Source organism: Gouania willdenowi, chromosome 19 (genome assembly GCF_900634775.1).
Source record: "Gouania willdenowi chromosome 19, fGouWil2.1, whole genome shotgun sequence".
NCBI classification, from domain to species: Eukaryota; Metazoa; Chordata; class Actinopteri; order Blenniiformes; family Gobiesocidae; genus Gouania; species Gouania willdenowi.
The window spans coordinates 20,159,391-20,187,193 of NC_041062.1; the positions used below are offsets into that span (position 1 = coordinate 20,159,391).

General features: G+C 38.3%; 1 protein-coding gene and 1 long non-coding RNA gene across 3 annotated transcripts in view; one reads left to right on the top strand and one right to left on the bottom strand.

Moving 5' to 3' along the window:
- abcc3 (ATP-binding cassette, sub-family C (CFTR/MRP), member 3) overlaps positions 1-25,116 on the bottom strand; it is a 78,283-nt gene extending 53,167 nt beyond the window's left edge. For both annotated transcript variants that reach the window (XM_028477232.1, XM_028477233.1), the window contains exons 1-4: positions 24,850-25,116; positions 7,257-7,433; positions 6,527-6,652; positions 2,060-2,197 (exon numbers count right to left, since the gene is read on the bottom strand). In XM_028477232.1, the coding sequence (XP_028333033.1) occupies positions 2,060-2,197; positions 6,527-6,652; positions 7,257-7,433; positions 24,850-24,885 (477 nt within the window). In that variant the 5' untranslated portion in view covers positions 24,886-25,116. The remainder of the gene's footprint in view (positions 1-2,059; positions 2,198-6,526; positions 6,653-7,256; positions 7,434-24,849) is intronic.
- Positions 25,117-26,979: 1,863 nt separating this feature from the next.
- On the top strand, positions 26,980-27,509 carry LOC114482038 (uncharacterized). The gene is made up of 3 exons (XR_003676304.1): positions 26,980-27,064; positions 27,137-27,235; positions 27,319-27,509. It is a non-coding gene; the product is annotated as an uncharacterized LOC114482038 (long non-coding RNA).
- The last annotated feature ends 294 nt before the right edge of the window (positions 27,510-27,803 follow it).

The window sequence follows — 27,803 nt, forward strand, 5'->3', positions numbered from 1 at the left end:
ATGAAATAGACCCCAACCCTGCTATCAGCTTTTTGATTACTAGTAAATATTTATAGTATAACACACAAGCAAAACTTCATATGCATCATATTTCTTTGAAAAATCAATTTTGGTAAAAATTTCTAATTAAAAAAAAAAACATTTTCACTAATGCACTTTTACATTTTATAACGCCTGATATAGAAAATAATTTGATAATCATACAAATTTGAAAGATTATCCAACAAAGACAAGGCATATTTATTTAACTCAGAGATTTCCATGAATAAAGCTGACACGTTCAGGAATTAAAGACTTAACGGAGCAAAATTGTGAACAAGAAGACAACCAGTAAAATCCATCAGTGACAGAGATTAAAAGGCAAGAATAAAATCAGTAAATTAAGCTCTATCAGAGGCAGGTTGTTCACACAGAACAACAAAAATGAAAGGTAAACTTAGTCAACATTTATCCTCCATGTGCGGGAGTAACCAGACCTCCCAAAGATTTCTAAATTTACTACAACAACATTAACTCCATCATAAACATATGATCAACTCAGTTATAATCTGATAATCACAGTTTATCTGGATATTCTGGTTCTGTAACGAACTTGTACAAAGTTCAACAGTGACAAATGTGAATGAACATAGTAGAGATCACGTGTCACACAAAAGCTTCTAAAGTGGAGTAAATGTCAGGCACGCCTTTATTTTTACACACAGCACGTTAGACAGGTGAGGTCTGTTGTGAAACCAAACAAAACGAGTCGCCTCTCCTCTCCTGCAGTCAATGACTCAATGGCTATTGGTGTGAGATGTGGCAACGATAATGTGCTTTTGTCATTGACTGACATGTATTATCATGTGGAGTCAAAGCAGTGATCAATCTGCTGCTGTAAGGCGGTGTGTGCTATATAAAGGAATTCTTTGGGCTGCCAAAGATCAAGTCGAGATATCATCACTGCTTTGTTTGTATGTAAAGATATGGTTGGTTGTGACTTTAGAAGGCGTGTGAATATTGAAATTGATATGTTAAACGGCGTAGCCAAAGGGTTTTCCTTTAATAAATAAACATTATTAAATACCCTGTGTCATCATGTTGGAACTGAATGAAACTGCAAAATCTTAATAGTGCTTTCACACATTGTTTATTATTTATTGATCTCCACATAAAATTTTAAATTTCAATGAAAATAATCCTGTGTTTTCAAGCCAGGACTTGGAGAATGACCATTTATGAAGTTGGAACGCATGACGGCACACACACATTATAAATTGCTGCTCTATTAATGATGTCTGGATTATTATCCTATGCAAAAACAATCTGTTTACATATAGTATGTGTATACAGGTAATAGAGGTGTCCCGATCCGATATTGATATCGGTCCGATATCAGCCAGAAAACGAATATCGGATTTTATCGGACTGCATCTAAAATCTCCGATATATATATTAGATTATATTTATTCAATTGTAGAATACTGTAGATATTATGTTGAAGGTTAAAATGTATGTAACCAATTGGTTAATAATAAATGGTTCAGTTTTTCTCATACCTACTGTTGCTGACTATTGTTCTCTGTTTGAGTGACATCACTTGATCAAACCTTTTCTAACATTCCACACTACAAAATAAGTAATAAAAGTATGTATGATTCGGGCTGATATCGTATCGATATCGGCCAATACTCAAAGCTGCAATATCAGCATTGTATCGGTCATGAAAAAGTTGTATCAGGACATCACTAACAGGTATACTTTTTTATTATTATTATTTTTCATTTTTTTTAACCTATACAGAAGCATTTGGCACATCTTTGTGTAGTCTTGCTCCTTGTTTTTTGATTCTAATTCTATGCATGCATCTTTGAACCAACAGCATCTAGTGCTTGTTTATGTGAGTTTGTAACAGCTTCGCTTTCACTTTCAGGGGTTCTTTCTGCAGTTTGACAAAATGCAGCATGCAGTGTTAATTGTAGAGTTATTGCTGAGCTGTGCACGTTTAAAGCATACCAGGAAGATCAGCAGTACTACTCCCTATCTGTGCTTATCCGTACCCTGAACCATGACTCCTCACCTGGCTGGAAGCCTGCAGGATCTTAGAGCGGAAAGGCACGATGGCACAGAGCACAGACAGGAACCAGAAGATGAAGAGGACCCCTGAGGACTGCACCCCGTGTAACCTCTCAAACTGGATCACAAACGTAGCCAGCAGCTGAGGGGGTGGGAACGTGGGCAAAGGGAGAGACTGAGTTAAACACAAACCTGACATTATGACTGAGGTCTCACAAGGTAAAGCACAGAGCGACACTTTCTAACATCGCACACACAGTTAAGACACACTGTTCAAAGGCTTTCTCACATATTTTAACAATTTATCATCAATAAACAAACATGTCCACTGTGTAATGTGCACATTATGTAATAATCATCTGATCTCACTGCTTAGTCTTTCTAGGTGTCCCTCCGTTCTTTCTCTGAATGTGTACCTGCTGTCATGTTTCTACAGGAAAATCAGCTATTTGTCCTTCATAAAACACTTTCTGGACTCACCATGTTTTCTGTCCAAAGAGCTATGACTAAGGATTTTCAGCATTTCTTGCTTCAGCTGCTGTTGCTTTCTGTATCTTTGCATGGTTAAAAAAACGCACTTCCTTTTCCTATTGCTAGGTTCCTGTGTAAACTGAACATGCTTGTGCATCTAGGACAGGAATGGGCAACACTATCACAGCAGGGGCAACAAAAATTGGATTGTATTGATTGGAGGGCCACCTTATCAACATTCATGTCAGCATTTAGAATGATTGATCTGAGAATTACTACGAGGGAGGGGGGGGGGGGGGGGGGGGGGGGGGGGGGTTGTAGTTTAGTTTTTTGTGTTATTGTTGTAATTTTGTGTATTTTTCTGTCATTTTCTGCATTCATGTTGTAATTTTGTGTATTTTTGGGATCACTTTATGTATTTTTGTTGTTGTTTTCTGTATTTTCCTGTCATTTTGTTTGTTTAAGTGGTTGTTGTGTCTGTCTTTGTTGTCAGTGTGTTTTATGATTAATTTTGTGTATTTCAGGGAGTTTTGGTGAAGTCCAGTTTGCTGTTGATTTGTGTGTTTTAGGAGTTATTTTGTGTATTATGTTGGGATTTATATTCCTTAAATACAATAAGAGGGGATTTGGGTCGCTAGTTGCCCATGTCTGATCTTGGACAAATCATTTTATAACTGGGCCCTTGTTTTCAGTCCAAAGCAAACATACCATAATTTACATCCACCTCATGTCTTTCCAACTCTATAGTAGAGTCATAATTTATAAATCTAAGTCCATGTTACCCTGGGCTACTCTTCACATTGTATTTTCTTCAACAATGATTAAAAGTGGTCCAGAGGAGGTGAGTAGTGACTAGAAGGCTGGATAACGTGTGGTCAGATCTACTGTAGCTAAAGCTGCTGAGGACATTATTGTGGTTTCTGTGCAGGATGCTCCATATCAGTGTGAGGGTGAAATAGTGAACACTGAGCAACAACTTATACCACGAAACAAGATCTATGCCTGAGGGGTATTCCATAAAGGAGGGTTAACAAACTCTGAATCTATCCATAAACTCTGGGTCAACATACCCAACGATGGGAAACTCTGGGTATCGGATTCCATTACAGCTGGTATGAAGTGGGTCAATCAACCCTGAGTATGTAAAGCTTGGGTTACTTACGTGCGCGCGCACGATAAAAGACCATCATCAATGGATCAGAGATGACTCGAGCTGCCATGAAAACCAAACGGAAGAGAGTGATTTATTCACCGTAATAAGCCGGTGTTTGAGGAATATGAGCCTGTTCTAAAGGTGCGTTCAGTCTTCAGTGATTATAGTGGCTTAAATCACCTGTAATTAGTCACACTTTTTGGTCGCTTCATCACTTTATTGCTTCAGTGACGTGACGAGCGGTGAATAATATGAATAAAATGTGTCTGAGGAGACGTGGCAGCATCATAGTATGGCTGCATAGAGAGCCCTCCTGTTACACTGGATATAAAGGCAGTGACTGCCGCTTGATATAGCATCATTTAAATTGATTTTTAATGTAATTTTGTCGCGAGAGTCATCTCGACTTCCTAAAAAATGTCATAAAAAAACACGGAAGCGGGACACGAACCCGTGACCCATCGCTTCCAAAACCAACGTTACAATTCACTGCGCCATCATACCTTCAAAGAGACGTGATCTACAGATTTAACTGTATAACAATTAGGGATGTAACGATTAATCGTAAGGCAGTTAAAAATCGATTCATAGGTATCACGGTTGATATCGATTTTCTGAAAATTGAATCGCAGTACTTTTTTTAACCAGCAGAGGGCGCAATCCACAAGTGTAGGCGTCGGGCAGAGTCTGCTAATACTTTCTTTCTGGCTGCCTTCTACTCTTAAATATGTTAATAAATGATTCATTACCCCTTTAGCACCGAAAGAATATCTGTAATATTACTTGAATATCTGTAAAAGTCACGTTTTTCTATTAGCTCTGTCTGCTAGCATAGCTTCTCTTCTTCACTGAAAGATATCTGCATGCCAACCGACCACTGTATTACCACCGCCCTCTGCTGGTCCAAACAAATATGATGTAAATCATTGCAATCACGGTTTTTTTTTTTTTAAAGTCCAATCGTTAAGGCACAAAATACATTTTCAGTTGCACTTTTAAAAAGAAAAAGAACTATTATGCAGTTTTGCATTGTTTATTATAGAACCAGAATTTTAATTAATAGGCTTCATTTTCATTTGTATTATTCCTTTATTTATTTCATTCAAGATTTATTTTTAGTTAAATTGCATTGTTTTGAATAGTTTATCAAGGAATTCTCTTGACAATGAAAAATAAAAGGAAAATAGTACCGTATTTTCTAGTTTTTTTCCCAAAAAAAATTTGTCTACAGTCCCATTTTGTAAAATAAATCGTGAGAGAATCATATCGTGAACCCAGTATCGTGAATCGAATCGTATCGGGAGTTGAGTGAATTGTTACATCCCTATTAACAATATAAAAAATCAATCGAGCCTAAAAAGTGGATTCATTTAAATTTTCATCTCCTCCTTTATATTATCCACAGGTTTGTATTCAGGGAACTTTACTACAGACGTCAGTAGATGTTTTAATGCACATCAACCTCTCAGTGTGTTTCACTTAATGATCTGTATCTACAATGTTAGAAAGAAAACTACCGTTTGCACAAAAAAAACAAAAAACAAAAAAAAAGTAAAGCAACACAACATTAGTAATGATGTGAACACGTCTGTGGTGTGTGATGTGACTAATGTGTTTCAGAGAAGAGTGTTAAGGTTCATTAAAGTGTTCAAAAACGGTGTTCAGGTGGGCGGAGCCAGGTAGAAACCCAGGGTTTCTTTGATAAAACCTGCCAGAGACCAGGTTTAGTTCACGGACAATGTTGCCATGGTAACATACTCAGAGAAGAACATACCTCGCGTTTAGGAATGGGATAGTCAGAGTTTCCCTCATTTGAGCCTGAACATACTCAGAGTTTGAACATAACCTGCTTTATGGAATACCCCTCTGGTCAGCTCTGGACTATGGATTAGTTTAATAAGACAATTATGGTATTTTCCAGACCAGGGGTGTCAAACTAATTTTAGTTCAAGGGCCAAATGTGGCCAAGTGTCCCCAAGCTTTTCTCAGGTAGAAAACAGAGCCTGTATTTTTATTTTTATTTTTTGTTGTTGCCCCAAAACACAATCAGAGAAGAAAAAAATGAATTTGTTGTTGGATAGCAGCGACATAGTATTCTCAGAAATCAGGCTTTTAATTGATTACTAGCCAAGTGAGAAGTAAACATGCCTTAACTTCTCGCAATTCACACTTTTAGTCACTAGATGGTGCTGCTGTGGCTGGATGAAATCCACAGATAAATCGCTCCATCGTATAAGTCACTTCCTCATTTTTAAGTTGAAAAACTAAAATAGCAACCTATAAAGACAAATAATAACTACATTTATTTCACTTCCTATTTATCTATTTCAGTTTGATAACTCAGTATATTAGCAGCAGTTCATGATATTGTCTTGTGATTAGTCAATGGTTGGTCTGTTATATCAAACCTTTTAAATATTGATAATTTTACGTAAAAAAATTATTGTATTTTTCTTAAAAAGGAGGAAGGAAAACAAGTGACAGGCTAGAACGTGAGCACTTTTCTGGTAAAAACAAACAACAACAACAAAAAACCTTTATTCTATCAATATTATTCTTTGATCTGGTTAACACAAGAGTATCTTAAGAACATTAACAACATTATGATGAGAACTGTAATAAATAAAGTAGTGAAAGCAGCCCTCTGCAGCATATATTTTTGTAATGTAAATATTACCACTAACTCTTTGCTATAATCTTTATTTTTATGAATTTTTATGATTTCTATTTTTAACAGCTCAGATCTGAGAAAGCCTTATTTCCATAACCAAATACATTAACATGCATTTGGCTATGTCCACACACATGCTGTAAAAGTGTTGCGTTGGCTCTTGTCACGTGTCTTACCATGGTCATGCCGAGCACCAGCGGGGTGATGAAGTAGATGGGCGGCTGCGTGTGACCCTGTCGCAGCTCGTGAAAAGTGTAGAAAAGGTCGGCCCAGCACATGATCCATAAGAGCAGGCCAAACGCCTGAGGGACATAATGAAAAGGAAATATAGCATAAAATTTACTCATTTTAGTTCAGGGGCCAAATAAGGAGCAGTTTGGTCTCAAGAGGACTACAAATTACATGCAGGAAAACGAGTAATTTCAACATGATATCCAAGCAATGAGTGATAGATATCAGTTCAAACAGGATCTTCACTTTAAACTGCCTAGATTTGCCAAATTTCTATTTAATTTAGGAAAATATTATGTATAATTTAAGAAAAATTGAAGGATTCTGTACGAATCTTGAGTTTTTTTTTTTTTAACAGTTTAACATTAAAAATGACTGCAACTATGTGATATAAGCACTGGGAGACACTGCAAATATTTTTGGGTTTCATTTAAACAATGATTCAAGGTTTCTCTGTAATTAACTTTCTCCTGCGGCCTGAATTGGATGCCCTAAAGGGCCGGATTTGGCACCCGGGCCATGTGTTTGACACATGTGACTTAAGGAGTGAAGGGCTCATCAAAGGGAACAAGTAACAGCTGTTCAACATTATATTTGCATTTAAAAGATTGTGGAATGCAAATATGAGGTAAAAGATCAGGCAGGATGTGAGTGTGGAGACAGATGCACTCTCACCGTTTTGAACCTGTTCAGAATGGACATCATAATGTAACCTTTGCTGTTTCTCTTGAGGTAGAAGAGGTAGATGGGGCTGACCACCCACAGGTAGATGCACGGCAGCCATGACAGGACGGTCAGCTGAAAGCACAGCGGGAGGTCGGGCTGATCTGTGTGGAGTGTCTGATTGGCTACCTGCAAACCAAAATAGCCAGAGGAAACACAAGTTCAAGCAAGAGTCCAGTGTTAAAGGCTAAGAGGGAAGTTAGAGGGGACAGAGAAGCAAAAACGCTTCTACTAAGAAAAATGTGTTTTAAAAGCACGTATTGCTAGTAGGGTTGATGAAAGGAGTTTCTGCTTTCCAACCATGAGCTTTGCATCAAGAGATACTAGCAGTTATCATAACGTCAAAAAACACGTTACTACAGAGAGGATGGTAGTGTTGTAGCACTCAAGGCCGGTCTCGAGACCATGGGTGCATCTGAATAGTTCCTCCTATCTCCTTTCCTATCCACTTTTCCTTAACCCCGTGGATGACGTCACAGGGTTAAGAAAAGGTGTTAGGAGACTTCCTAAAGGAGTTAGGGGAAAGGCCATCACGTGGAGTCCGAATATGTGCTCGGTTTTTGGATAGAGTCCTAAATGGGCCCTTTGGAGGTCCCTGAAAGTCTGTGTTTTCCCCCTTGAAGACGTAGTATTCTATTTTGAAAATAATCTGGATATTTTATTCTGTGTCTATGTGCTAGTTCCTGTCCCGCACGGGCTTATTTTTGTTAACTTGCTACAGCACAACTCCAGCAAAAATAGAAGTGATGGGTATTTGCTGCAGAGTGCAGCAGAATGACTCAGCAGTGACGGTGCTGTGCTGGAGCAGATTCACATGCGGTGGAAAGCGACACATTGACTTTAATGAAAACCTATCAGCTGCATTGCTGTTTTGCAGCAGTTACGCATCCAGTGGAAATCCAGGGTGACACAGAATATTATCGGTCGTACATTCCACGGTCAGGGCCCCTTAGCGGCTGAACACAACGGTGTAAAAAACAATAGCTGCCCGTTTAGATGCCTGAACAAAACCACCAGAACACAAATGAAACATAGGAAATGTATAATAATCACAAAAATAAATAAATAAATAAATAACATACATTATGGCTGATTAATGTTTAATCCGTTTTTTAATTTATTTTTTTATTAACTTCATTGGGTAGATCTTGCCATCACCAAAGTGGAAGTCAGGGATCTTGGGCTTGAAAATGTTGGAGACCACTGCACTAAATGGTGTCTTTGGTCTGTGAGAAGTCTGTATAATTACATACATGTGGTAGTGATTTGCCTGATTGCTTCAGAAAGGCACTTACGCCTATATTGTCCTAAACATACAGAGATTAGCTAGCTCCGCCTAGCTAGCTCTTAAAAAAAGCTTGTGGGAAATCCAGACCTTTGTAAATGATCCTTGCTGCTAACTCACAGGCACAACCTGTATGGGCTGCAGAATCAAAGGGTAATAGTCCCTCCTATCTCCTTTCCTATTCACCGTTCCTTCACCCCCGGAAGTGTTTAAGTGGTGGCCGTGAGAAAGAACGTCCAAGTTCTCTTTAAGCTCAGGAAAAGAGGCTCAATGCCTCCTTTTTTTTACCTCCTTTAGCCTAGGAAATACTGATGCACCCTTTACCAAAGGAGACGAGATAATGCTGACCCACAATATCCTGCGGTGACAAAATTTAAAGGGAAATGCTCACCCGAGCGTTCACGGAAACTCACGATGACAGTACCAATGCATAAATACTGTATGCCTTGAACAACTTTAAATAAATATTCTAAAACCCATATCTTATTATAGGTAAGACATTATCAGATTATAACTGACAAAACAGACACTGTGGTTCAATAAGGGTTCAGAGACATGCTTAGCCACATTATGTTTTATTCAACATAATTCACGTGACATTCTTTTAGTTTCAATTTTATTCCTGGTAGCCTCTTTTCCTCTGATTTACATTCAAACCGTGTGATTATATCAGCGGAAAGTGTTATAAATGTGCTTTTCGTCAATTTTTCGAAATTTGTAGTTTTTTCACCACAGTAAACGTCACGATTATTACGTCACTTAGTGGAAGTGCGTCTGATTGTCAAAACAAACGTGATGGCCTGTTCCTAACTCCTCCTAACACCTTTCCTTAACCCTGTGACTTCATCCATGGAAAAGTGGACAGGAAAGGAGATAGGAGGGACTATTGGGACGCAGCCAAATACTGTGATTCTAAAGAGAAGACAGCACCTACTCTGAGCCCCCATCACATGTGAATGTGGGAGACGTCCAAAGAAGTGAACAGGGAAGGGTCAGTAGGAGGGGATCATGCTACATGTGCTGCTCACTGTGTGTGTGTGTGTGTGTGTGTGTGTGTGTGTGTGTGTGTGTGTGTGTGTGTGTGTGTGTGTGTGTGTGTGTGTGTGTGTGTGTGTGTGTGTGTGTGTGTGTGTGTGTGTGTGGCAGCTGAACAATGCCTTCCACTTCAGATCTGGTTTCAGTCTAAATTGTTTGGCTAAAACTACCATTACTCTCCCTGACAGCAAACATGTAGCAGCGCAGTACAGCAGGGTGTGTGTGTGTGTGGACTTGTTTAATGCACGCACATACAAGCGCCCCCGCCGCTCTCAAAGCTAAAGCTAGCCTAGCCTGCAGTCTAACACAGGAAAGTTGTTGCTAGCTTGGAAAACAAGCAAGGCCAGCCAGATTCTCTTATATGGGAACACTTTGGGTTTGATGAGGAAGACCTAGAGCAAAGATACATCACATGCAAGAAGTGTTTGAAGGACTTTAATTGTTTAAAGAATATATTTTACATTGTTTTGTACAAATTGACTGAGCTGCAGACACTCACAGTTATGTTCAGAGCTGAAAATAGAGCATTGCCAGAACATTGACAAAGGTTCTTTGTTTTTAGTTCAGAGGATGGAAACCACAGAAGGACATTTAATTTCAAACATCAAGATGCATGAACAACCTTAAAGCAGATGTGCATTTCGATTGTTGGGGTCAAAATGTGGAAAGCTTTACATAGCGAGATAAAGAGCAGTTTGAATATATTTCAGTTTAAGAGAAACTGTACAAAAAGAGACTCATACAACAATATGAACGTTGTGGTTAGTGTTATTTGTTTTGCTATTTTGGTACTGAGAGTAGGCGTGTATGTCCTTGAATTTGTAAATGTCTTATTTATTCTTTTTTTCTAATAATGCTGTAATATCATTATCCCAGTTAGTGCAAACTCAACAGACCACTTGTTTGATGATTTGATTGACATGTAATGTAACAAGGTTGAATTTTCCTTCTGAAAAAATTGTTATCTGTACCATAATAGAATGAAAATAAATTAAATGAAATTATGAGTAAAATAATTGTGGTCATTATATTTTCTGTAATTGAGCAGCCCTAACCTCCAGTGTCGAAGTGGTTTTACAAATAAAATAGTGATGCTGTGGGGGGCACAGCGCCACTTATGGAATGAGTTCATTCATAAAATCCCCTCAACACTGAACAGCTGCAATGCTTACAGCTATACTAACAAAGTGGGGCGAGGCAGATGCTGAGGCTCGTTCTGTGTTGGGATGTTTCCTTTGGAGAGAGAAATGTGCTTGGTCTGGGAATCTATTAAACAAGTCCAGGCCATCAAGTCTGGCCTGACTGCTCTGTGTTAATAATGTCTAGCTTGACCCAACAGTGTCTTATAAGTAGAAATAGGAATTGATAAGAATATAGCGATTCCGATTCCATTATCGATTAAATTCCTTAGCAATTCTCTTATCGATTCTCATTGGGTGAGGGAATTAAATAATACAAATGAATTTGTTTGCTTTATTATATTATCTTTGTCTCTTTAATTTTCTGCAGGAATATCAGCTCTCTTTTAATCCATCAGGTATAGATAGTTTTCACTGGATAATAATATATACGAAAACAACTATATAGTGGAAGGAACTTAACTTGGTGCTAGCATAAACACAATATACAGGACCTGGAGGAGTTTATCGTTAAGTATTTGCGACGTAAGAGGAACCAATATGAGGAAATGACAGGTAAGCAAACAAAGAAACAATTCCAAGGAATTGGATTACTGGGAACCGGTTCCCAAGAAGAACCAGTTTTCGATCCCCATCCCTACTTATAGGTGCAGTTAACTCTTTTTTTAACACTGTAGAGTGTGGACAAATTGGCTTAAAATTCGAAAAAGACATAAATAAATGACAAAGTATAGTCAAATAAGTAATATTATTTAGTACAGGAAAAGTCATCCTCACCGAGATAGTGTAATCAACACGACCTGAAATAAATCCAGCAAAAATAGCTTCTTTTGACTGGATCATCAAGAAAACTGTATTTTATAGAACTGTAATAACTAATGTGTTAAATAATGATTTTATTAACTACGTGACCACCAGGGCTTCACTGGGATCTATTTACTTTAGTCTGATGTTATCACCAGTCTTTACACACTGTCTATCCTTGTGTTCCCACTGGTCTGTATAACGCACAGCCTGGTTTTATAAAAGGGAAATGTCAGATTTCAAAGTATGCAAACATGTATTCACAGAAGAGATGAGGGCAGCACTAAGTAAACACCGTGTTTAATGAGTGACCACGAAGCACAAAGCTTTGTTCACACAGCATGTCATTATCACAGTTACCATGGCGTTTTATTTACTTTACTTTTTAGAAACACACCTTTCATAAAAAAGGCAAATAAAGCTCAGTAGAACATAGAAACATAAATATATAAATGACAGCTACCTTATATATTTATAACACCTATAGCATCTATCCGACCTATTGGGGTAAAGCAGTCTTAATGTCAGCTATTAGGGCTGAAACCATTAGTTAATTTAACCAATGAAACCGCTAAGAAAATGAGTTGATTGTTGTTTATTCATGCTTCCAGAACCACTGGATCTGATCTTTGCTGTTCGGCACGCTGCGCTCCGCCCGTACCCATTTTCACGAAGCCTCACTGGCTTTACATCTGCTATTGAATCGTTGCCACGGTTACAAAAAAAAGCATGGTGCAGTCAGCGAAGGTGAACAGAGAGTTTACTAAAGTGTGGGATCATTACACACAATCCAAAAAAAAAGCACTGTGCACCAAAGGCAAACTGGAGGGGGGTGGCGGGGACCGGGAGTCATTGACAGACTGGCCCACTTCATGCGCGATGTGGGGGGCCAGCCAGCAACACAAGTTTCATGTCCCTTGATGAAAAAAACTGCATTTGATTTTGCTTTGGACCAGGGGTCACCAACCTTTCTGAAACTGTAAGCTACTTCGTGGGTACTCTATAGTCCAAAGGACTACTGGTTAGAGGGTTAGATAATAAGGAAGGCTAGCAGTAACTTAAAATGGTAGGAAATGTTTAAATTTCAACATGCAAAACTTTTTTCTTCTAATTCACGCAATTGTTTCATTTTCAATTGCATTTCATAGATTTTATCTTCTTCCTATTTTATGAGCTGCTAACAAACAACTTTAACTGATCGTATAATTCGTAACATTTGTAAAATGTAATGGTCATGTCGTTTTTTTTTACAAAAATCTACCTTGGGTTTTTCAAAATATAGTTTATACATATTATATATACCCTACCACTGACCATACACCAAATGTATACATTTTAAGACAATTAAAGGTAATTTAATACTAAAACTTTTTCATGAGCAACAGTACTTAACTTTACTAAGTAATAATTACATCTGTCATATGTATTTATCTGAGTAAGTTTGAATCCTGGAAACTAAAATTAGATTAACCCAAAATAAAGTAAGATACAATTAAAAGGTAGATATAAGTTGTCGTGACATGGATTATTCTGACTGCTCCAACTGACTTTTTTGAGACCAGTTATTTTGTAAACTGGAAGTTCCCACTGAAACGGTTGTACTTGAGGTAGCTCGCTGACTGTGAATGTGTACCTACGAGGCACGGACAAAAGGCTGGAATAAAAAGAACGAAAAGACAGCACGGATTGAGTTATTCTTAGTTAGCCAGTTCAAACACTGAGCAGGTGAAGATGATTAAAGCTGATCATGTTCTCACGGAGTGCCGCTGCGCTACACGAAAAACGGGCGGAGCTTTACAGCCATAGCAAAGTTAAACGGGCACTAATGGCTCTGTATTTAGTAGTCAGTGATGATTTCTGTTGCTTTTTAGAAGGTGTTTGTGGTGATTTAGGCTGAGTTTAATGCAGCCAGGACAGGAGGGGGAGGGCGGTGCACAAAATAAGCGGTTCCTGGAAACATTTCCCCATAAAAAAAAAAAAACATTCTTTGCCCCACAGTGATGGCGTTTCATGCCGATTTTGTCCATTTCCAGGTTTAACCGTTTTCATTGGTCAATGCCGTCCACGATTCCTTTGATGCAGATTTTATAGGGCTCTACTCACATGGTCCATGCGGACTACCTGGGGCCAGCGGGCACAGTGTTGGTGACCCCTGCTTTGAACCATAATCATATAGTAATTATTAACTTGAACCCTTAAGTAGCCTACAGTAAAATAATTACAACAGTAAAGTGATTTTACAGCATTTTAAGGAAAACAGGTCATTAATATAATAACATTTACACTTACTAAATACAATTAGATGATTAGAATCTGGTAGGCTGACCTTTATTAACATTGAAATGCTGTGAACATTCCTACTAGGGCTGGGCGATATGAACCAAAAGTCATCTCAATATATTTTCTCAAATTGGTGATAAAGGATATACATCTAGATCATTTTATTTCAAATGAAGTCTGAGCAGAAAGACTATGCTGAGTCACATCGCGGAAACTCTCCCTCCTGACAATCCTAGCTCCTCCTACCCTAAGAATGTGAGCTCCTCCCTCTCAAATGGCCTCACAGGAAAAACAAACACTGCGAAAATAGAATATAGATTATACTTTATTGTCATTATGTAAAGCTACATACACAATGTGTTCTCTGCATTTAACCCCTCCCTGAGGAGCAGTGGGCAGCAACAGAGTAGCGCCGGGAGAGCAGTTCCACTTTTAGTAACCGTTATACCACCTCATATCGTCTTTGACATGATCGGACGTGTTTGTGACCCAATGCGACGCAGCGGTTGGACAAAACAGTGAACTATCGTCTTAAATGGACTAGTTCTGTGGTCAGAAATAGAATATGATGACAAGAAAGCAACGTAGCAGCTCTGATGAGTGATTGAAACCTCTGAAACAGCTGACAGACTCTGCTGCTGATGTGATAAACACACACCATAGAAAAGCGTTTTTGTGGGACTCACAATCACCACAACCACATATATAGTAGCCATGTGTTTTACTGTAATGTGCAATTTTTGGGCTGACAACAATAACAAGAGTGCGTGGATGGATAGCTAAAAAAAATTGGGATGGTGACACCCTCTCAGAGCGAGGCATGAAATCTGCGTCAACAGACACGCCCAATCATTCATATGCTTGAAGGCCCCAAAACAGCCTGTTTATAGAAGCGTCAATAAAGTGACTTCTCTGAGGGCCAAAACTCCAGAAAACAGCAGAGTTTGGGAAAATAAACCTCAAATACTATGTTGTTGGGGTTCTTAGAACAAATTGAGATGGGTGAAAAATAGTATAATATTGAACTTTTGAATAATAATAATGTGAACATAAAAACATCAAGTAATCACTTAAATTATGTACATTTTGCTTAAGTAACATTTTGTCAATGAATCATTTTGCAGTTGGACACGCCCCTAACAAATATTCACTCTAGTCTGTATTTGCTGTGATTTAACTGGGAAAAATATTTTATCTATGGCTATAAACTCAGTAACTGCTGATTAAATTACACCTGTCACCAGTTAAGTTTAATCTTAACCGTTAGTTAACGTATGTGTTATGGATTTCTCACTCCCATGGACAGTTTAGTTAGATTTCCCACATGTATAACAGATCGTGCACCCCCACTGGTGGTTGAAGATAAAGGCTTTCGAAGAATGATCTTCACCTTCAGTTCAAATAACTCACTTCCTTCTTAAACCCACAAGACCAAAACTGATGGAGCAGAAATAAAGGAATATCAATTGAGGGTTACCACACAGCCAAAAACACGTATGTTTGTATAATTAAAAAACGCTCAAGAGGACTTTTGAACAATTTAACTCTGTCAGTTATTAAGTATAAAAACTGCACCTACTCTGATCAGATTAATTGGTTAGGTAAATTAATCAGTTATTGCAGGCCTATCAGCAATGTCAATGATGATGTGGGATTCAGACTTACAACCATCCATTTATTTGATGTTCTTCACTTCCTCCTCAACAAATGAAATATACCAAAATAAAATATAATCTCCTTCTACAATGAGGGAGCGCTACTAAAGCACTAAGCGCAGTAAAAAAAAATTCTAAAGAATACAACAGCTGCTGAACAACACCAGATCATGCTGATTATTCTGTAAAAGAAGAAGAAAGCTGCTCCATCAAAGACGACTTCATTAACTGGGAGAAAGCCAAGTGGTTAAATAGCTGGGAGGCTACCTGGGTTTGTGTTACTCTGCAGGATTGTTGCTTAGCATCGAGTCGATAATAGAACACCACAGGGGACCTGAAGAGAAGTCCTCAACACAAACACTGTCATCTCACTTTGGCCAAGTACTACATTTTAGAAAGCACATTGGTAACAGTGATAAAGACCTGCATATAAATGTATTGACGACTACCTGGTCCAAAAACATGTTGATGAGTCTGTAAAACATTAAAAAGTGGACAAAATGGTTGGAGTGGTAAATCACAAACCAGACTAACCATTCAGAGCGGCGCTACACTGATCAACCACCTTTAAATCATGACACCAGTAAACCGTACTTAGAGCTTTTACTGCTCCTGATAATTTTTATCAATACAGAAAAAAAGAAACAATGATCTCATTTCTTAGAAGTCATCCATTCCTTAAGATGCATTCACACCGAACGCGACTTTAGCGACTATAGTTGCTTAAATCGCCCGTGATGAGTCACTTGAACATAGTCGCGCTTTATGCTGGGTTCATCAACCTCAGTGATGTAATGACCAGTGAACTGACGAAGGGAGAAAGTCGATTGAAATGTTCCACATTTTCAACTTTGAGCAACTTCCAGCGACTCAGATTGTGCGAGTGAGTCGCTGGAATTACGCGAGTAACGTCGCTTGAATAAAAGTCGCAGCATTTACATTGATTTTGAATTAAATCTAGTCACTAGAATTGCTGATGTCGCGTTCGGTGTGAACGCACCTGAACACTACACAGACTAGTTACCTAGCAGGTAATATCACAGTACACAAACTTTATTATTAGCGTAGAACAGATTTTGTCTGCTAACTCATCCTCCACATTTAGTCCCATTGTACAAACATTGCTACCCCTGCCTAGCGTACTCAAGACAATTACAGTATGCTATGTTCTGAAGTTTATGTAAATTTAATTGGGAAAAATGAATAAAAAATTACCCATTCAAACTTGTTGGCGATGGGCTTATACCAGTTTTGACCCCATGTGGTGTCGCCTGGAAATTAAATGGGGTCGCATGAAATGTAGAGTACTTCAAAAAAATTATTACTAATTAAGAATATATATATATATATATATATATATATATATATATATATAAATACTTTTAACAACAATTTAAAACTGTGTTCTATACTTTCACTTTCTCAAATATATAAATCTAGTTCAAATAAAACACAGTATAAAGAACAGAAGAAAGAGAAAAAGAAAGACAGTACAAAACTATCTGAGCCGGCGCATCTTGTCACTGTGTATGCTCCTGGCTACTCTGTATTTGTTACAAGGTATAACAAACCTGATAAAAAAAACTACCGTACTTTTAGAAAAACAAAGTCTTTGGGGTCACCAGAAATTTGTGATTTCAAAATTGGGTCACGATCCAAAAACGGTTGGGAACCACTGGGTTACACTGACTCCAAGGGGTAATAGAAAAGTTGCAGATGGCCCCTTCAAAATACAAGATAATTACTGCATAGGTTGTGCTGAAAAGCTACTGTAGTGGGTTCGATACAAGAAAATGATATGGCTTAGTCAGCTTCGTGTTCTGGTGAATTTATTGTGCAGGTCCGCCCAAAAGTGCAAACAAAAAAAATGACTTTGCCAAAACCAGATCCACGTGCACTTCTTTCTATAATAATTACAATATTTACAATATTTACAACCTGCTTCGTCCTTGCCAAGAATTGGTACCTTCCATGTACTCAGCTCCCCCTTCAAGCACACACTGCCCTCCTGTCGTGTTGAAGGCCCTTTATATAGCCTGAGGCCCCGCCCCAACACAATGAAAATAAAGAAAACCAACAGTTTCTCTACACACAGAAACGAAATCACAAGATAAGTATTTTTAACAAACTACAAAAAGAACTAACCACAATAATATATTTACTAATGACTCTCACATTCCCCAAAAGAGAAAATAAAATACTTCAGTATTGAAACCGTAAAGTCACCTGACATCCCGTGACGTCACTCATGCGCGCCCTGCATATGACGCAATATAATGCGGAAGACGTATTCACTCAGGTTGGCTGGGTAAGTGTATGAATGAGTGCCGTATACCGGTGAAATGTTTGCAACTTGGAGAAACTATGGATGGGAAAGGAGTTGAGCAGCGACCAAGTGTGCACCCATGGCGGCTGCGGTGGCTGATGACACGAACCCTGAGGACCGTGGTAAACGGATGAAGCGGTAAGGAAAAGCTGGTCTGAGTGAGTGTGAATGTATATGTGTGCGTTATCGTCGTGGCGGCTCCCCCTTCACTAGCTGACGGGGCTACTCCGTCACAGCTACAGATAGTCCTTTCAGAATAAAAGCTAAATCTGTGAAGGTTCGCATTCCTATCCGTCTCACCTGCATTTTCTTCAAGAAATGCATATCATATAGTTAACATTATTATTGTTTTAGAAAGATAATCACTTATTCTCCATTCACAGCTGACCATTCCCTAGAAAATGCTTGATTATTGAAGTTTCTGAAAAGCACCACAGAACACAGATCTGCAAATAATTAGAAAAACAGTTCATAACCCTTTAATAAAACTCAACCAACAAAGCAATCCCTCATCTTTCTGTGCACAAGTCTCTCAGAACCATTGACGCCTTTGGATAATTCAGCTGAAACAATATTTGCGCAACCCCCTTGTTCAGTTCTTATAATAATGTTAAAAAAAAAATTAAAAAAAATCCCTCCATGGGTGCATTGTGGTTTGATATGACGGCACAGGCTGCTCAGACTGTGGAGGAGATGAAGAGTTAAGGTAAATAGTGCAGTTGAATGTCTATGTGCTGAAAGCTAGGAGTGATGATCTCTAGCTCCTTCCTGCAGACAAAGGGCTAACGATAGCATCTGACAAACTTCTGCACCGTAATTCATCAAATAGAAGTTCCAACAGTTCTCAGTGTCAGCCACATTTTTCGACATAGCCGACAAATACTATTCAAACGTTCACTTACAACACAACATGTCAGGTGCTCTTGATTAATGTGAAACAGACACCTTTCTTACAGACACCTTTCTTACAGACACCTGCACGAGTGACTTAAGTTTAAACTTGCAACATCACATGCTAACACAGTGCTAAATGCTACAGTGTCTGACAGGAATGCTAGCACCAGAATGAATGTAAAAGGCAACATAAACAACTCAATCCTTTGCCTTGGAAGAGTAAAAATGTAACAGGATATTAGCATTAGAATTAGCACCTGTGGCAAATAGTGCTGTCCAAAGCTGCGGTAAAGGATTAATTCAGTAAACCCTTAATCTATGCATTTTTTCCAATCAATAGTATGTAATCTTATGAGATAAAGCATGTTTTGCAGGATTTTTGCTTTTGCTTGCGTGAAACAAAACTCCTGAGTTTTTTTTACTCATAAAACTGGTAATTATTGAAGAATCTAACAAAATAATTTCAACAACCTTTTAAATGGGATTAATAAAGGCCTAATAAACAACAACGCCTGAACAAACACAACCACAGTTTTATACTATACAGTACATTTAGATTAATTTTGAGGTCAAACAAATCTGTTTCCTCCAAAGTTGACATGAACCTAAATAGTGTGATAAAGTGGTGCCCAGTCCCGGATGTAGACCCACCCAGCATCCTGTGAGTGCTGGTGATACACACCAGTAGAGTCTCAACAGGAACAAGTGGATCAGAGAATGAATGAACAAAATAAAAACAGTTCAAAGGTTAAATGTTTTAGCTATGCTGAACAATTTTAGAAAATAGTCTAATTGTGATTTGTTTTTTCCTCAATATTGCGATTTACAGTGGGGAAAAAAAGTATTTAGTCAACCACCAATTGTGCAAGTTATCCCACTTAAAAAGATGAGAGAGGCCTGTAATTTTCATCATAGGTATACCTCAACTATGAGAAACAAAATGAGAAAAACCTGTTTTCTTCTTTAAGAGGCTCCTCTTAAACAGTCACACTCCAAACTCCACTATGACAAAGACCAAAGAGCTGTCAAAGCACACCAGAAACAAAATTGTAGATCTGCACCAGGCTGGGAAGACTGAATCTGCAATAGGTAAGCAGCTTGGTGTGAAGAAATCAACTGTGGGAGCAATTATTAGAAAATGGAAGACAAACAAGACTATTGATAATCTCCCTCAATCTGGGGCTGTACGCAAGATCTCACCCTGTGGGGTCAAATGATCACAAGAACGGTGAACAAAAATCCCAGAACCACACGGGGGGACCTAGTGAATGACCAGCAGAGAGCTGGGACCAAAGTAACAAAATACCTTTTTAATGAAGACAACATAATGTCTTCACTAAGAACTGGACCCTCTGAATTGAATTCCATGGGTTGAAGCAATGCAGATGATAAGTTATGATACTGTTAAGTTAATTCAAGTACAGCATTTCTGCAAAAGAAAAAAACAGAATACATGTAACCTGTTGTTATGCTTTGCTGTTATATAAAACATTTGTTACGTCTTAAAACTATATCAAAGAAATGACCTGTCATTTCAGTCACTGCTTGTTGCCAAAAAACTCAATATTGACACTAAAACATTAAAACATTTTGCTAATATATCTCGAGTCATTGTAAATCTTGACTTCAACTACAGTGTGCTGTAACACCCATCAAAGTTTGTGTAGAGCCCTGGGATTCATTTCTTCATTCTTCAAAAATTACCACTGCACATGTAATCTGTGCTCCTTTCAATGAGATGCCTTTCTCTTTTTCAGTTTCACTTCAGCTCCAATAACAGGAACAAAAACCTCTACAGCCTCTCATATGTTTTACCTTCCTTTATACGCACTGAACTAAAGGATCATACTGCACACTGTACATATAAAGTTCTAATAAAAGGACAGTAAATGCGGGCTGCTGCGAGAGCAGAAATATTTTTTTTACTTGTTCTTGTTCTACATCACCTGTTTTTAATATTTGTTAAATATTTTTTTACTTGTTGTCGTTCTACCTCACCTGTGTTAATTTCAACAAATGTTCCTTTTTTACAAAATTGAGACTCCATTTGTTATCAATCTGTAATTTTTATGATGTAAATTGAGGGAGCAAAAGTAGCATCGTTTCCAAAATATCGACTCAAAAAAAAATCGTCAGTCCGTATCGGTCATCGGTAAGGCTGATGGGAAAAAAATCGGTATCGGCCCTAAAAAAAATCCATCCCTGCACTGAATCCCATCATCAGTAACAGTTTATGTGAAGAATGAATCTGATCTCACTGAATCCTCATTGTCTTGTTTTTCTAGTCCCTTTAGAAACACATGGCAGCTAATTGACTCGTCTGAGAACTTCTGACTGATGTTAGAGGAGCGTTCCTGCCCACAGCAGCTGCACAGACACACACATTTCACTCCAATTGTTCCACATACTGGAGTAAATATAGACGTCACTGTAAGTAAAGAAGTCCCCCGGTGCTTTGTTGGACTCCAGTAATGATTTATCTTTTGTATTAATGAATTTTTTCATTTTAACCCTCGTGACGGACTGCTAGAGTGTGGGTGGTCCACGTTAAAACTGGGCAAACCAAAAAAAAACAAAAGCATCTAAAGTAACATGACGTGTACGCTGGCTGATGAATGCGTGTGTACAAACACAGATTTCCTGGTGCTAAACATTAAGGGATGCTTTAGTAACACACATTTACAAACCCTTCCCTGAGGAGGTCTCCGTCCTACAAACAGCTTGAATAACAGCTGAGGATTACTATTTCCTCAAGGTTTTCACAAGTGAATGTAAACACCAGTAACTAGTTTACAACCGCCTCAGGACTCAGGACTCAGGAGGAGGCCAGGAATGGCTGTGAGAGAGGAAATTAATACTGTGCAGGCTGGAAGGTTGAAAAAGGAGCAACATGTGAGCATGTACATCAGTTCTAAGTGATATCAGATCATGTAAACTTTATCTGTAATGATTTATCACGGCTGTGATATATTACTAAATATATGCCGTTTATTAATGTTTGTTGGAGTTGATGGTGGCTCCCCTTTTTTTCGTACGACGCATCGGCGTGCATTTTTTGCTGGTTTAATCCCATTCAAGCAATGATGTTCATAACAACTTTATAAATATCTGTGAAACGTGCACTGATAGACTCCGAATTCATCCTTCTGATGCACAACCACGGGTCGCAGTGTAGGGGTCCATGTTGACGGAGGGATACACGGATCTACAGTGCCAAAGTGACAGAGAAACATACATCACACTTATTAGTCAGCGGTGTTTGCTCGCGTCTTTATAACATCCTATGTCGGTCGGATTGTTTCAGTGAGAAAAGTGTGGCCTAAAAGTGCATTTTTGGTTATCAGGATCAGAAAAAAACTTTATTAATCCCCGAAGAAACTGAATGATCAGGTGCAATGATGTCCATGTGTAAGTCTGCATGTTTATGCTTCCGTCCATCCACTCTTTTCATTAAACCCATGTCTTCTAAGGCTCTTATTAAATAGTCTGGGTTGGGGTCCGGGTGGCCATCCTGGATTATGTCATCGCAGTAAATTGCGCATGCGCAGAATGAGCAAAATTAACCTAATTTGGATTGAAGTTTAAATCTGAATTAAATTAGCATTAGGAATTAAGTGTTTACAAGGTCAGTTTAAAGAGGATTTAACTGTTATTCTGCCCACGTAAAAGTGGCTATTGTTGGCTCTAACAGGCGAGTAGGATGTCGACAGTGAGTCCACTGCCTGACCTGTGGTGTTTCCCACACCCTTACGACACTGATACGCAAAGTCCATGAGTCTATTGTATTTGTTATTCGATCCCCAGGTAGAGTTTTTAATGTGTTTCTTAGACAATCCCTTTAATCAAGGCTCTCTAACTCACTATTTTAGAAATTGAAGATGATAAATGAACTGTTTAATATTAATTCATGCATAATTTTCCTTTATTTTAATATAAGCCTAGCCTTTAAGAAAGAACAATTTATGTAGAATACATGTGATGTTGTTTATTAGAGCAAATTACATTGATTTATTGATTGATTGTTGAAAAATACATGAGAAGAAAATAATTGCAAATTAAATCGCAATATTGAGGAAAAAAATTGCAATGAGATTATTTTCAAAATCGTTCAGCTCTAATAAGGAACAGTCTAAACTAATGCTTGTGGGGGGTCGACATGTTGGACAAAGTGTGACGTAGTGATAACTCAAGGAAATGCTCCGTTCACGCAACTCACATTGGTTTGATGAGGTTAAAGGCATCCGATGGTTGCCATGGTAGCATGGACTTCCTGATCTAAGGTGTCTTCCTTATTCAGCTGAAGAAATGTGCGGATCTGTACAGTAAGATGGCTGATAGGACACAAATGATGCTCCCACCACCATTTCTCCAAAATGGCCACGCCCACAAAAAATTACATTGCGTGTGTTTGAGGCTGAAAATGAATCAATCACATTTCACTCGGACGCAATCAATGATGTTGACGCAAAAAAATACGTCGACATAAAATATGCGTGCCGATGCATATGCATTTGCAATGTTAAGGAATTCATGTTTTTTTTCTTATTTTAGATATTTAAATCAACACGTATGAATTACTTTTAGTCAATTAATGAGGAGATAATCAAATCGAGTCGAATCTAATCGAACGATAAAAATGAATTGTTAGATTAATCAATGTAACGAAAAAGTAATTGTTGAATTCATCGTTTAAAAAATAATCGTTCATCCCAGCCCTACATTTCACAATATTTTACTGTGGCAATTTGGAATCATCTTAGATTAAAATGTATCAGAAATACAAATAGTAGAGTGGCATGTATTCAAAAATTCATATAAAATTCATTAAAATATGTTATCAATAAACAATACCAAAATGTCATAGAAGACTCTTCCCACTACCTGTAGCAATGTGGAGTAATCACAGATTTAAGTTACAGTTTCAAGAAATAAAAATTATTTTAAAATGTTCATGGCTAGTTGATTTTATCAAGTTAGTTATTACACACTCCTAGTGGAGGTTGACAATGTATAATGTGTGCTATTAATATGCAGTATGCAAGCTTGTCTTTTTAAATATATTTTTCATTGATTGCTTTTTTTTTTTTTGCATGTTTCTGACAATATTATTTTTTACATTTCTTATACGTCCGCATGAATTATTTTAACATCCTTAAATAAAGACACGTATACATATATATATATATATATATATATATATATATATAAAGCTTATGTATCAAAATACTAGTTTTAAGAGTCACTGCTTTTACTTAGAACATGTACAGCTCAGTTAGATGGATTAACGAGTGCACAAATTGTGCAGCTGTTTGTTAATAAATGTCCCTGTGTAGCATTTTGCATCTGCAAATTTAACCCAGAATTGTCTTTCTGGTCTGACTTTATTTTATAAAATTATCTAGATTTATATCATATATCACCATTTTGAGAAAATATATTGACATATGAGTTTTGGTCCATATTGCCCAGCCCTAGTAGGAATGTTCACAGCATTTCAATGTTTATTAAAGGTCGACCTACCAGATTATAATCTCATAATTGTATTTAGTAAGTGGTTGACAAGTGGGTATTTTAGATTTCTTGTACACCTATCTTAAAAAATAAGGAATACTGGAGCTTGGTTGGGCAGGTGGGACGGCTGGTAGTGGGCGCTAGAAAATGTCCCTTATTTTCAAATTCAAAACTTTACAGGTATGATTGTAACCAGAAAATAAAACACAACATTGACATATTTACGAGGTGTTCCTGAACACATCACCGAGCCCAACAATCCTTTACCGTGTAACCAAGAATAGACGCGCATCTAAAGTGCTGTCAGTCAACCACATGTGGATGTGGGCCGCGGGCCGCAGTTTGACTTCAGAACTTTAATGTTCCTGCAGCGAGAAAGTTACTAGAGTAATGTAATAAAGTAATAAAATAACTACGACACATGTGTATCAGACTGTTGACCTGCTTTAAACCTGTAAGCACGGACTCCAACAGGTCATTAAGTGGCAGTTCGTTAAGGCGGTAAATACTATTAGCTGCTGCGGTATTTATAGTCAGCTGTGGCCTGGAAAGCAACAACAATTGCAACTCTATGGGAATAAACGAGCGCCGTGTGTCCGTAAAGGCTCTAACTTACCCAGAAAGGGAGCTCGGGTCCGCACAGCCGCTCCATCTCCTTCTCACCGGGACACGGAGCTCCTCAGACGGCTCCTCCTCCTGCCTACTCCCGCTCTGGATCCCACCAACAGTCCGAGCCCTGCGCTGTGTGGCCGGCTCACTCCTCACATGCCCCGCAGACAGCTGCGGACCTCCCGGGCTCTGTGTGCGGCTGCAAAGTGAACACAGAGCGGGTCCCGGACACGGAGAAACGCCGACCACTGAAGTCTTCCACGGATGAGCCAGTACGGTATTTACAGATGGCTCTGACGTAAGCACGTGGGGTTGGTCCACACTAAGCCCCGCCCTTTTTAAAAGAGCACCGTGACTCAGCAACCATGGATAGACAGCCTTTTGCTGAGTCATTTCCCCAAATCAGCTCTTAAGTTACCATAAGTTTATACATGAAATGTTTACTGGATGCAAAGGAACTGTATCAAGGTTTAAAAACAAAAAATAAATGTGAAACTAGTAACTTTTACTTTGAGTAATATTTAATTGAGCAACTTTTTACTTGTACTTGAGTACTTGACTTTTTTTTAATTTGAAATACTTTATGAATCTCTGAAGGGAAAGTCGGATTTTACACTCTGTTATTATTTTTGGGGACATGCTTCTCATACACATAGGTCGAATCACACACGTGCACAAACAGGACCTGTGGACATGCATTAATGGAGAGATGTTAGAGTGGCGCTGCTTTTACGATGAAGGGAGCACACCAGAGCGGTGTTGGGGTTCGGTGCCTTGCTCAAGGGCACCTCAGCAGTGCTGGTGCAGCTACCAGAACAACATTTGTTTTTTGGGCCGCGTCGGGACTTGAGCTGGCAACCCTCCGGTTCCCAACCCATGTCCTTACGGACTGAACACAAAATACAGAGCTGAGCTGATACAAAGATTAGAAAGTAAACTGTTGTTTAGGAGGTCAAAGAGGTCATTGCACCATCCTCTAAAGAAGGAAGTGAAAGTTACTGAGTTTCAAAAAACATACATACATACATTTTTTAAATATTTTCTCTTGGTTTCTTGAAAACTGATGTGTGCCACTCACGGCACAGGGATCAGCTGATTAAACTATTGTTCAACAGGCCTGCCAATATAAAACTTCTGGCCTTTCACAATAAGAGTCCTATATACTGTATAAACTATAGACTTTTCTAATGAACAAATAACTTTAACTGTTGTTTACTGATGAATCCATTACAACTATTATCATGAAAACACAGACAAAACTTAAAATGAGATTTTAATTTTTTTTAAATGAACTACAACCAATTATTTTAGGCAGTGGCTATCCGTACGGTTGCAATATCAATATATCGACGTTCTATCCGTACGCAGCGACCCTCATTGGCCAGTTTAGGTCACGTGACGAAGACTAAACCTAACCCTAGGCTAAGACGCGTACTTCAGTAAACGCACCAATAGCACCGGGGGTTGTCCGTACGGCAACCATGCATATAGACACTTTCATTATGTAAACACACACTTATTGTGAGTATTCTGTAGACTTTTGCTACCTCACCATATTTTCACTAATTATGTGATGGCGTTCATTTATTGTTGCTGGTTGTAAATGAGATAAATCTAAATTAAATCAGTTCATTTTTATTAATTAAAATGCTAGAAAAGAAATTGGCCAAGTTGTTATATTATTGTTAAATCATCTCTTTTACAAATATTGTATACCTGTGTTCAGGTGCTCTGTTTAGAGAGACTCATCAGTCTGGAAGACCAATTGACCAAAGATCATCTGCTGCTATTGAGTAAGCATCCTCTGCATCCTGATGTCACCATGCAGTGGTTTTATGACGTGTATCAAACAGCTACCAATGTAAATCTCTATGTGATCACTTCATTCCTGCAGTTTTCCATCAAAGCTAAGCATCTCCGTCATAAGAGGAACTCTATGCTGAGAAGTCCAGGCAGCAGAGAGAAAACGTACAGAGCTACCAGGAGGCTCTCAGACAGCAGGTGAATTCAGTATACATGCCATCATATAAAGGGCTTCATTTTTTTGTAAACACCCTGTCTTACTGTATTGCAGATAAAAGAAAGAGAAAACTACAAGGAAATGGAGAAAAGAAAGAAGGAGCACTATGATGCTAAAATAGAAGCTGAGAGGATGGCCTACAATCTCTGGGGAAGGAGTGGAGGAGGTGCACCGATTAAAGACCAACAAGTCAAACGCCATAGTAAGTTGCTGAGCTAAAGGTAGACATGGAAAAATAATCATTTTGGAGAGTAAGACATTTCTTTGCTTTTAGGTGACTTGAAACCAATGCACAGGATCAACGAGAAACAGAGCTTGAATTCTACATCTCCCAGAGCCGGAGCTCAGATTCCAGTTTCCCATCTGCCGCCAGGTAGTATTTTCTCTTTCATTTTCCAATTACACTTTACATTGGCAATGTTTGGCTATATCTTTTATTTTTTGGGGTTTGCAAAGTGATGAGCCTCCCTCAGAACAACTCGACATTCACAAGAAATACCAACAACTAAAGCAGCAAACAAGCCTGCGAAAAGTCTCAACAAATATTCAAGCCTAACCTAAACCGTATAGAAGGCGGAGCAGAGAGAACATAAGAAGATGGGGGAGGAAGAGCTGGAGAACAAGATAGCAGTACGAGGAAAAGCAAAAGCACCACATGATGAAAGTCCTTAAAAAAATAACTTAATAAATATATTTTTTAGTTTGGATGGTGTCACTAATTTGGTTTGAGTTATTGAAGGCCACAAATCATTCTTTCCAGTCATCCAACACCTTAAAAACTACTAAATTAAAAACCATACAAACATTTAAACACAAACTTTCTCCAAAAAGTGTCTCTAGTCAGACAGATTCCAAATTACATTCATCAAGCTCAGTTCAGTCATTAAATGGGTCCAAAAAGCTAACTTGGAAGAACAATGTATTAATTTTCCACACAAAGC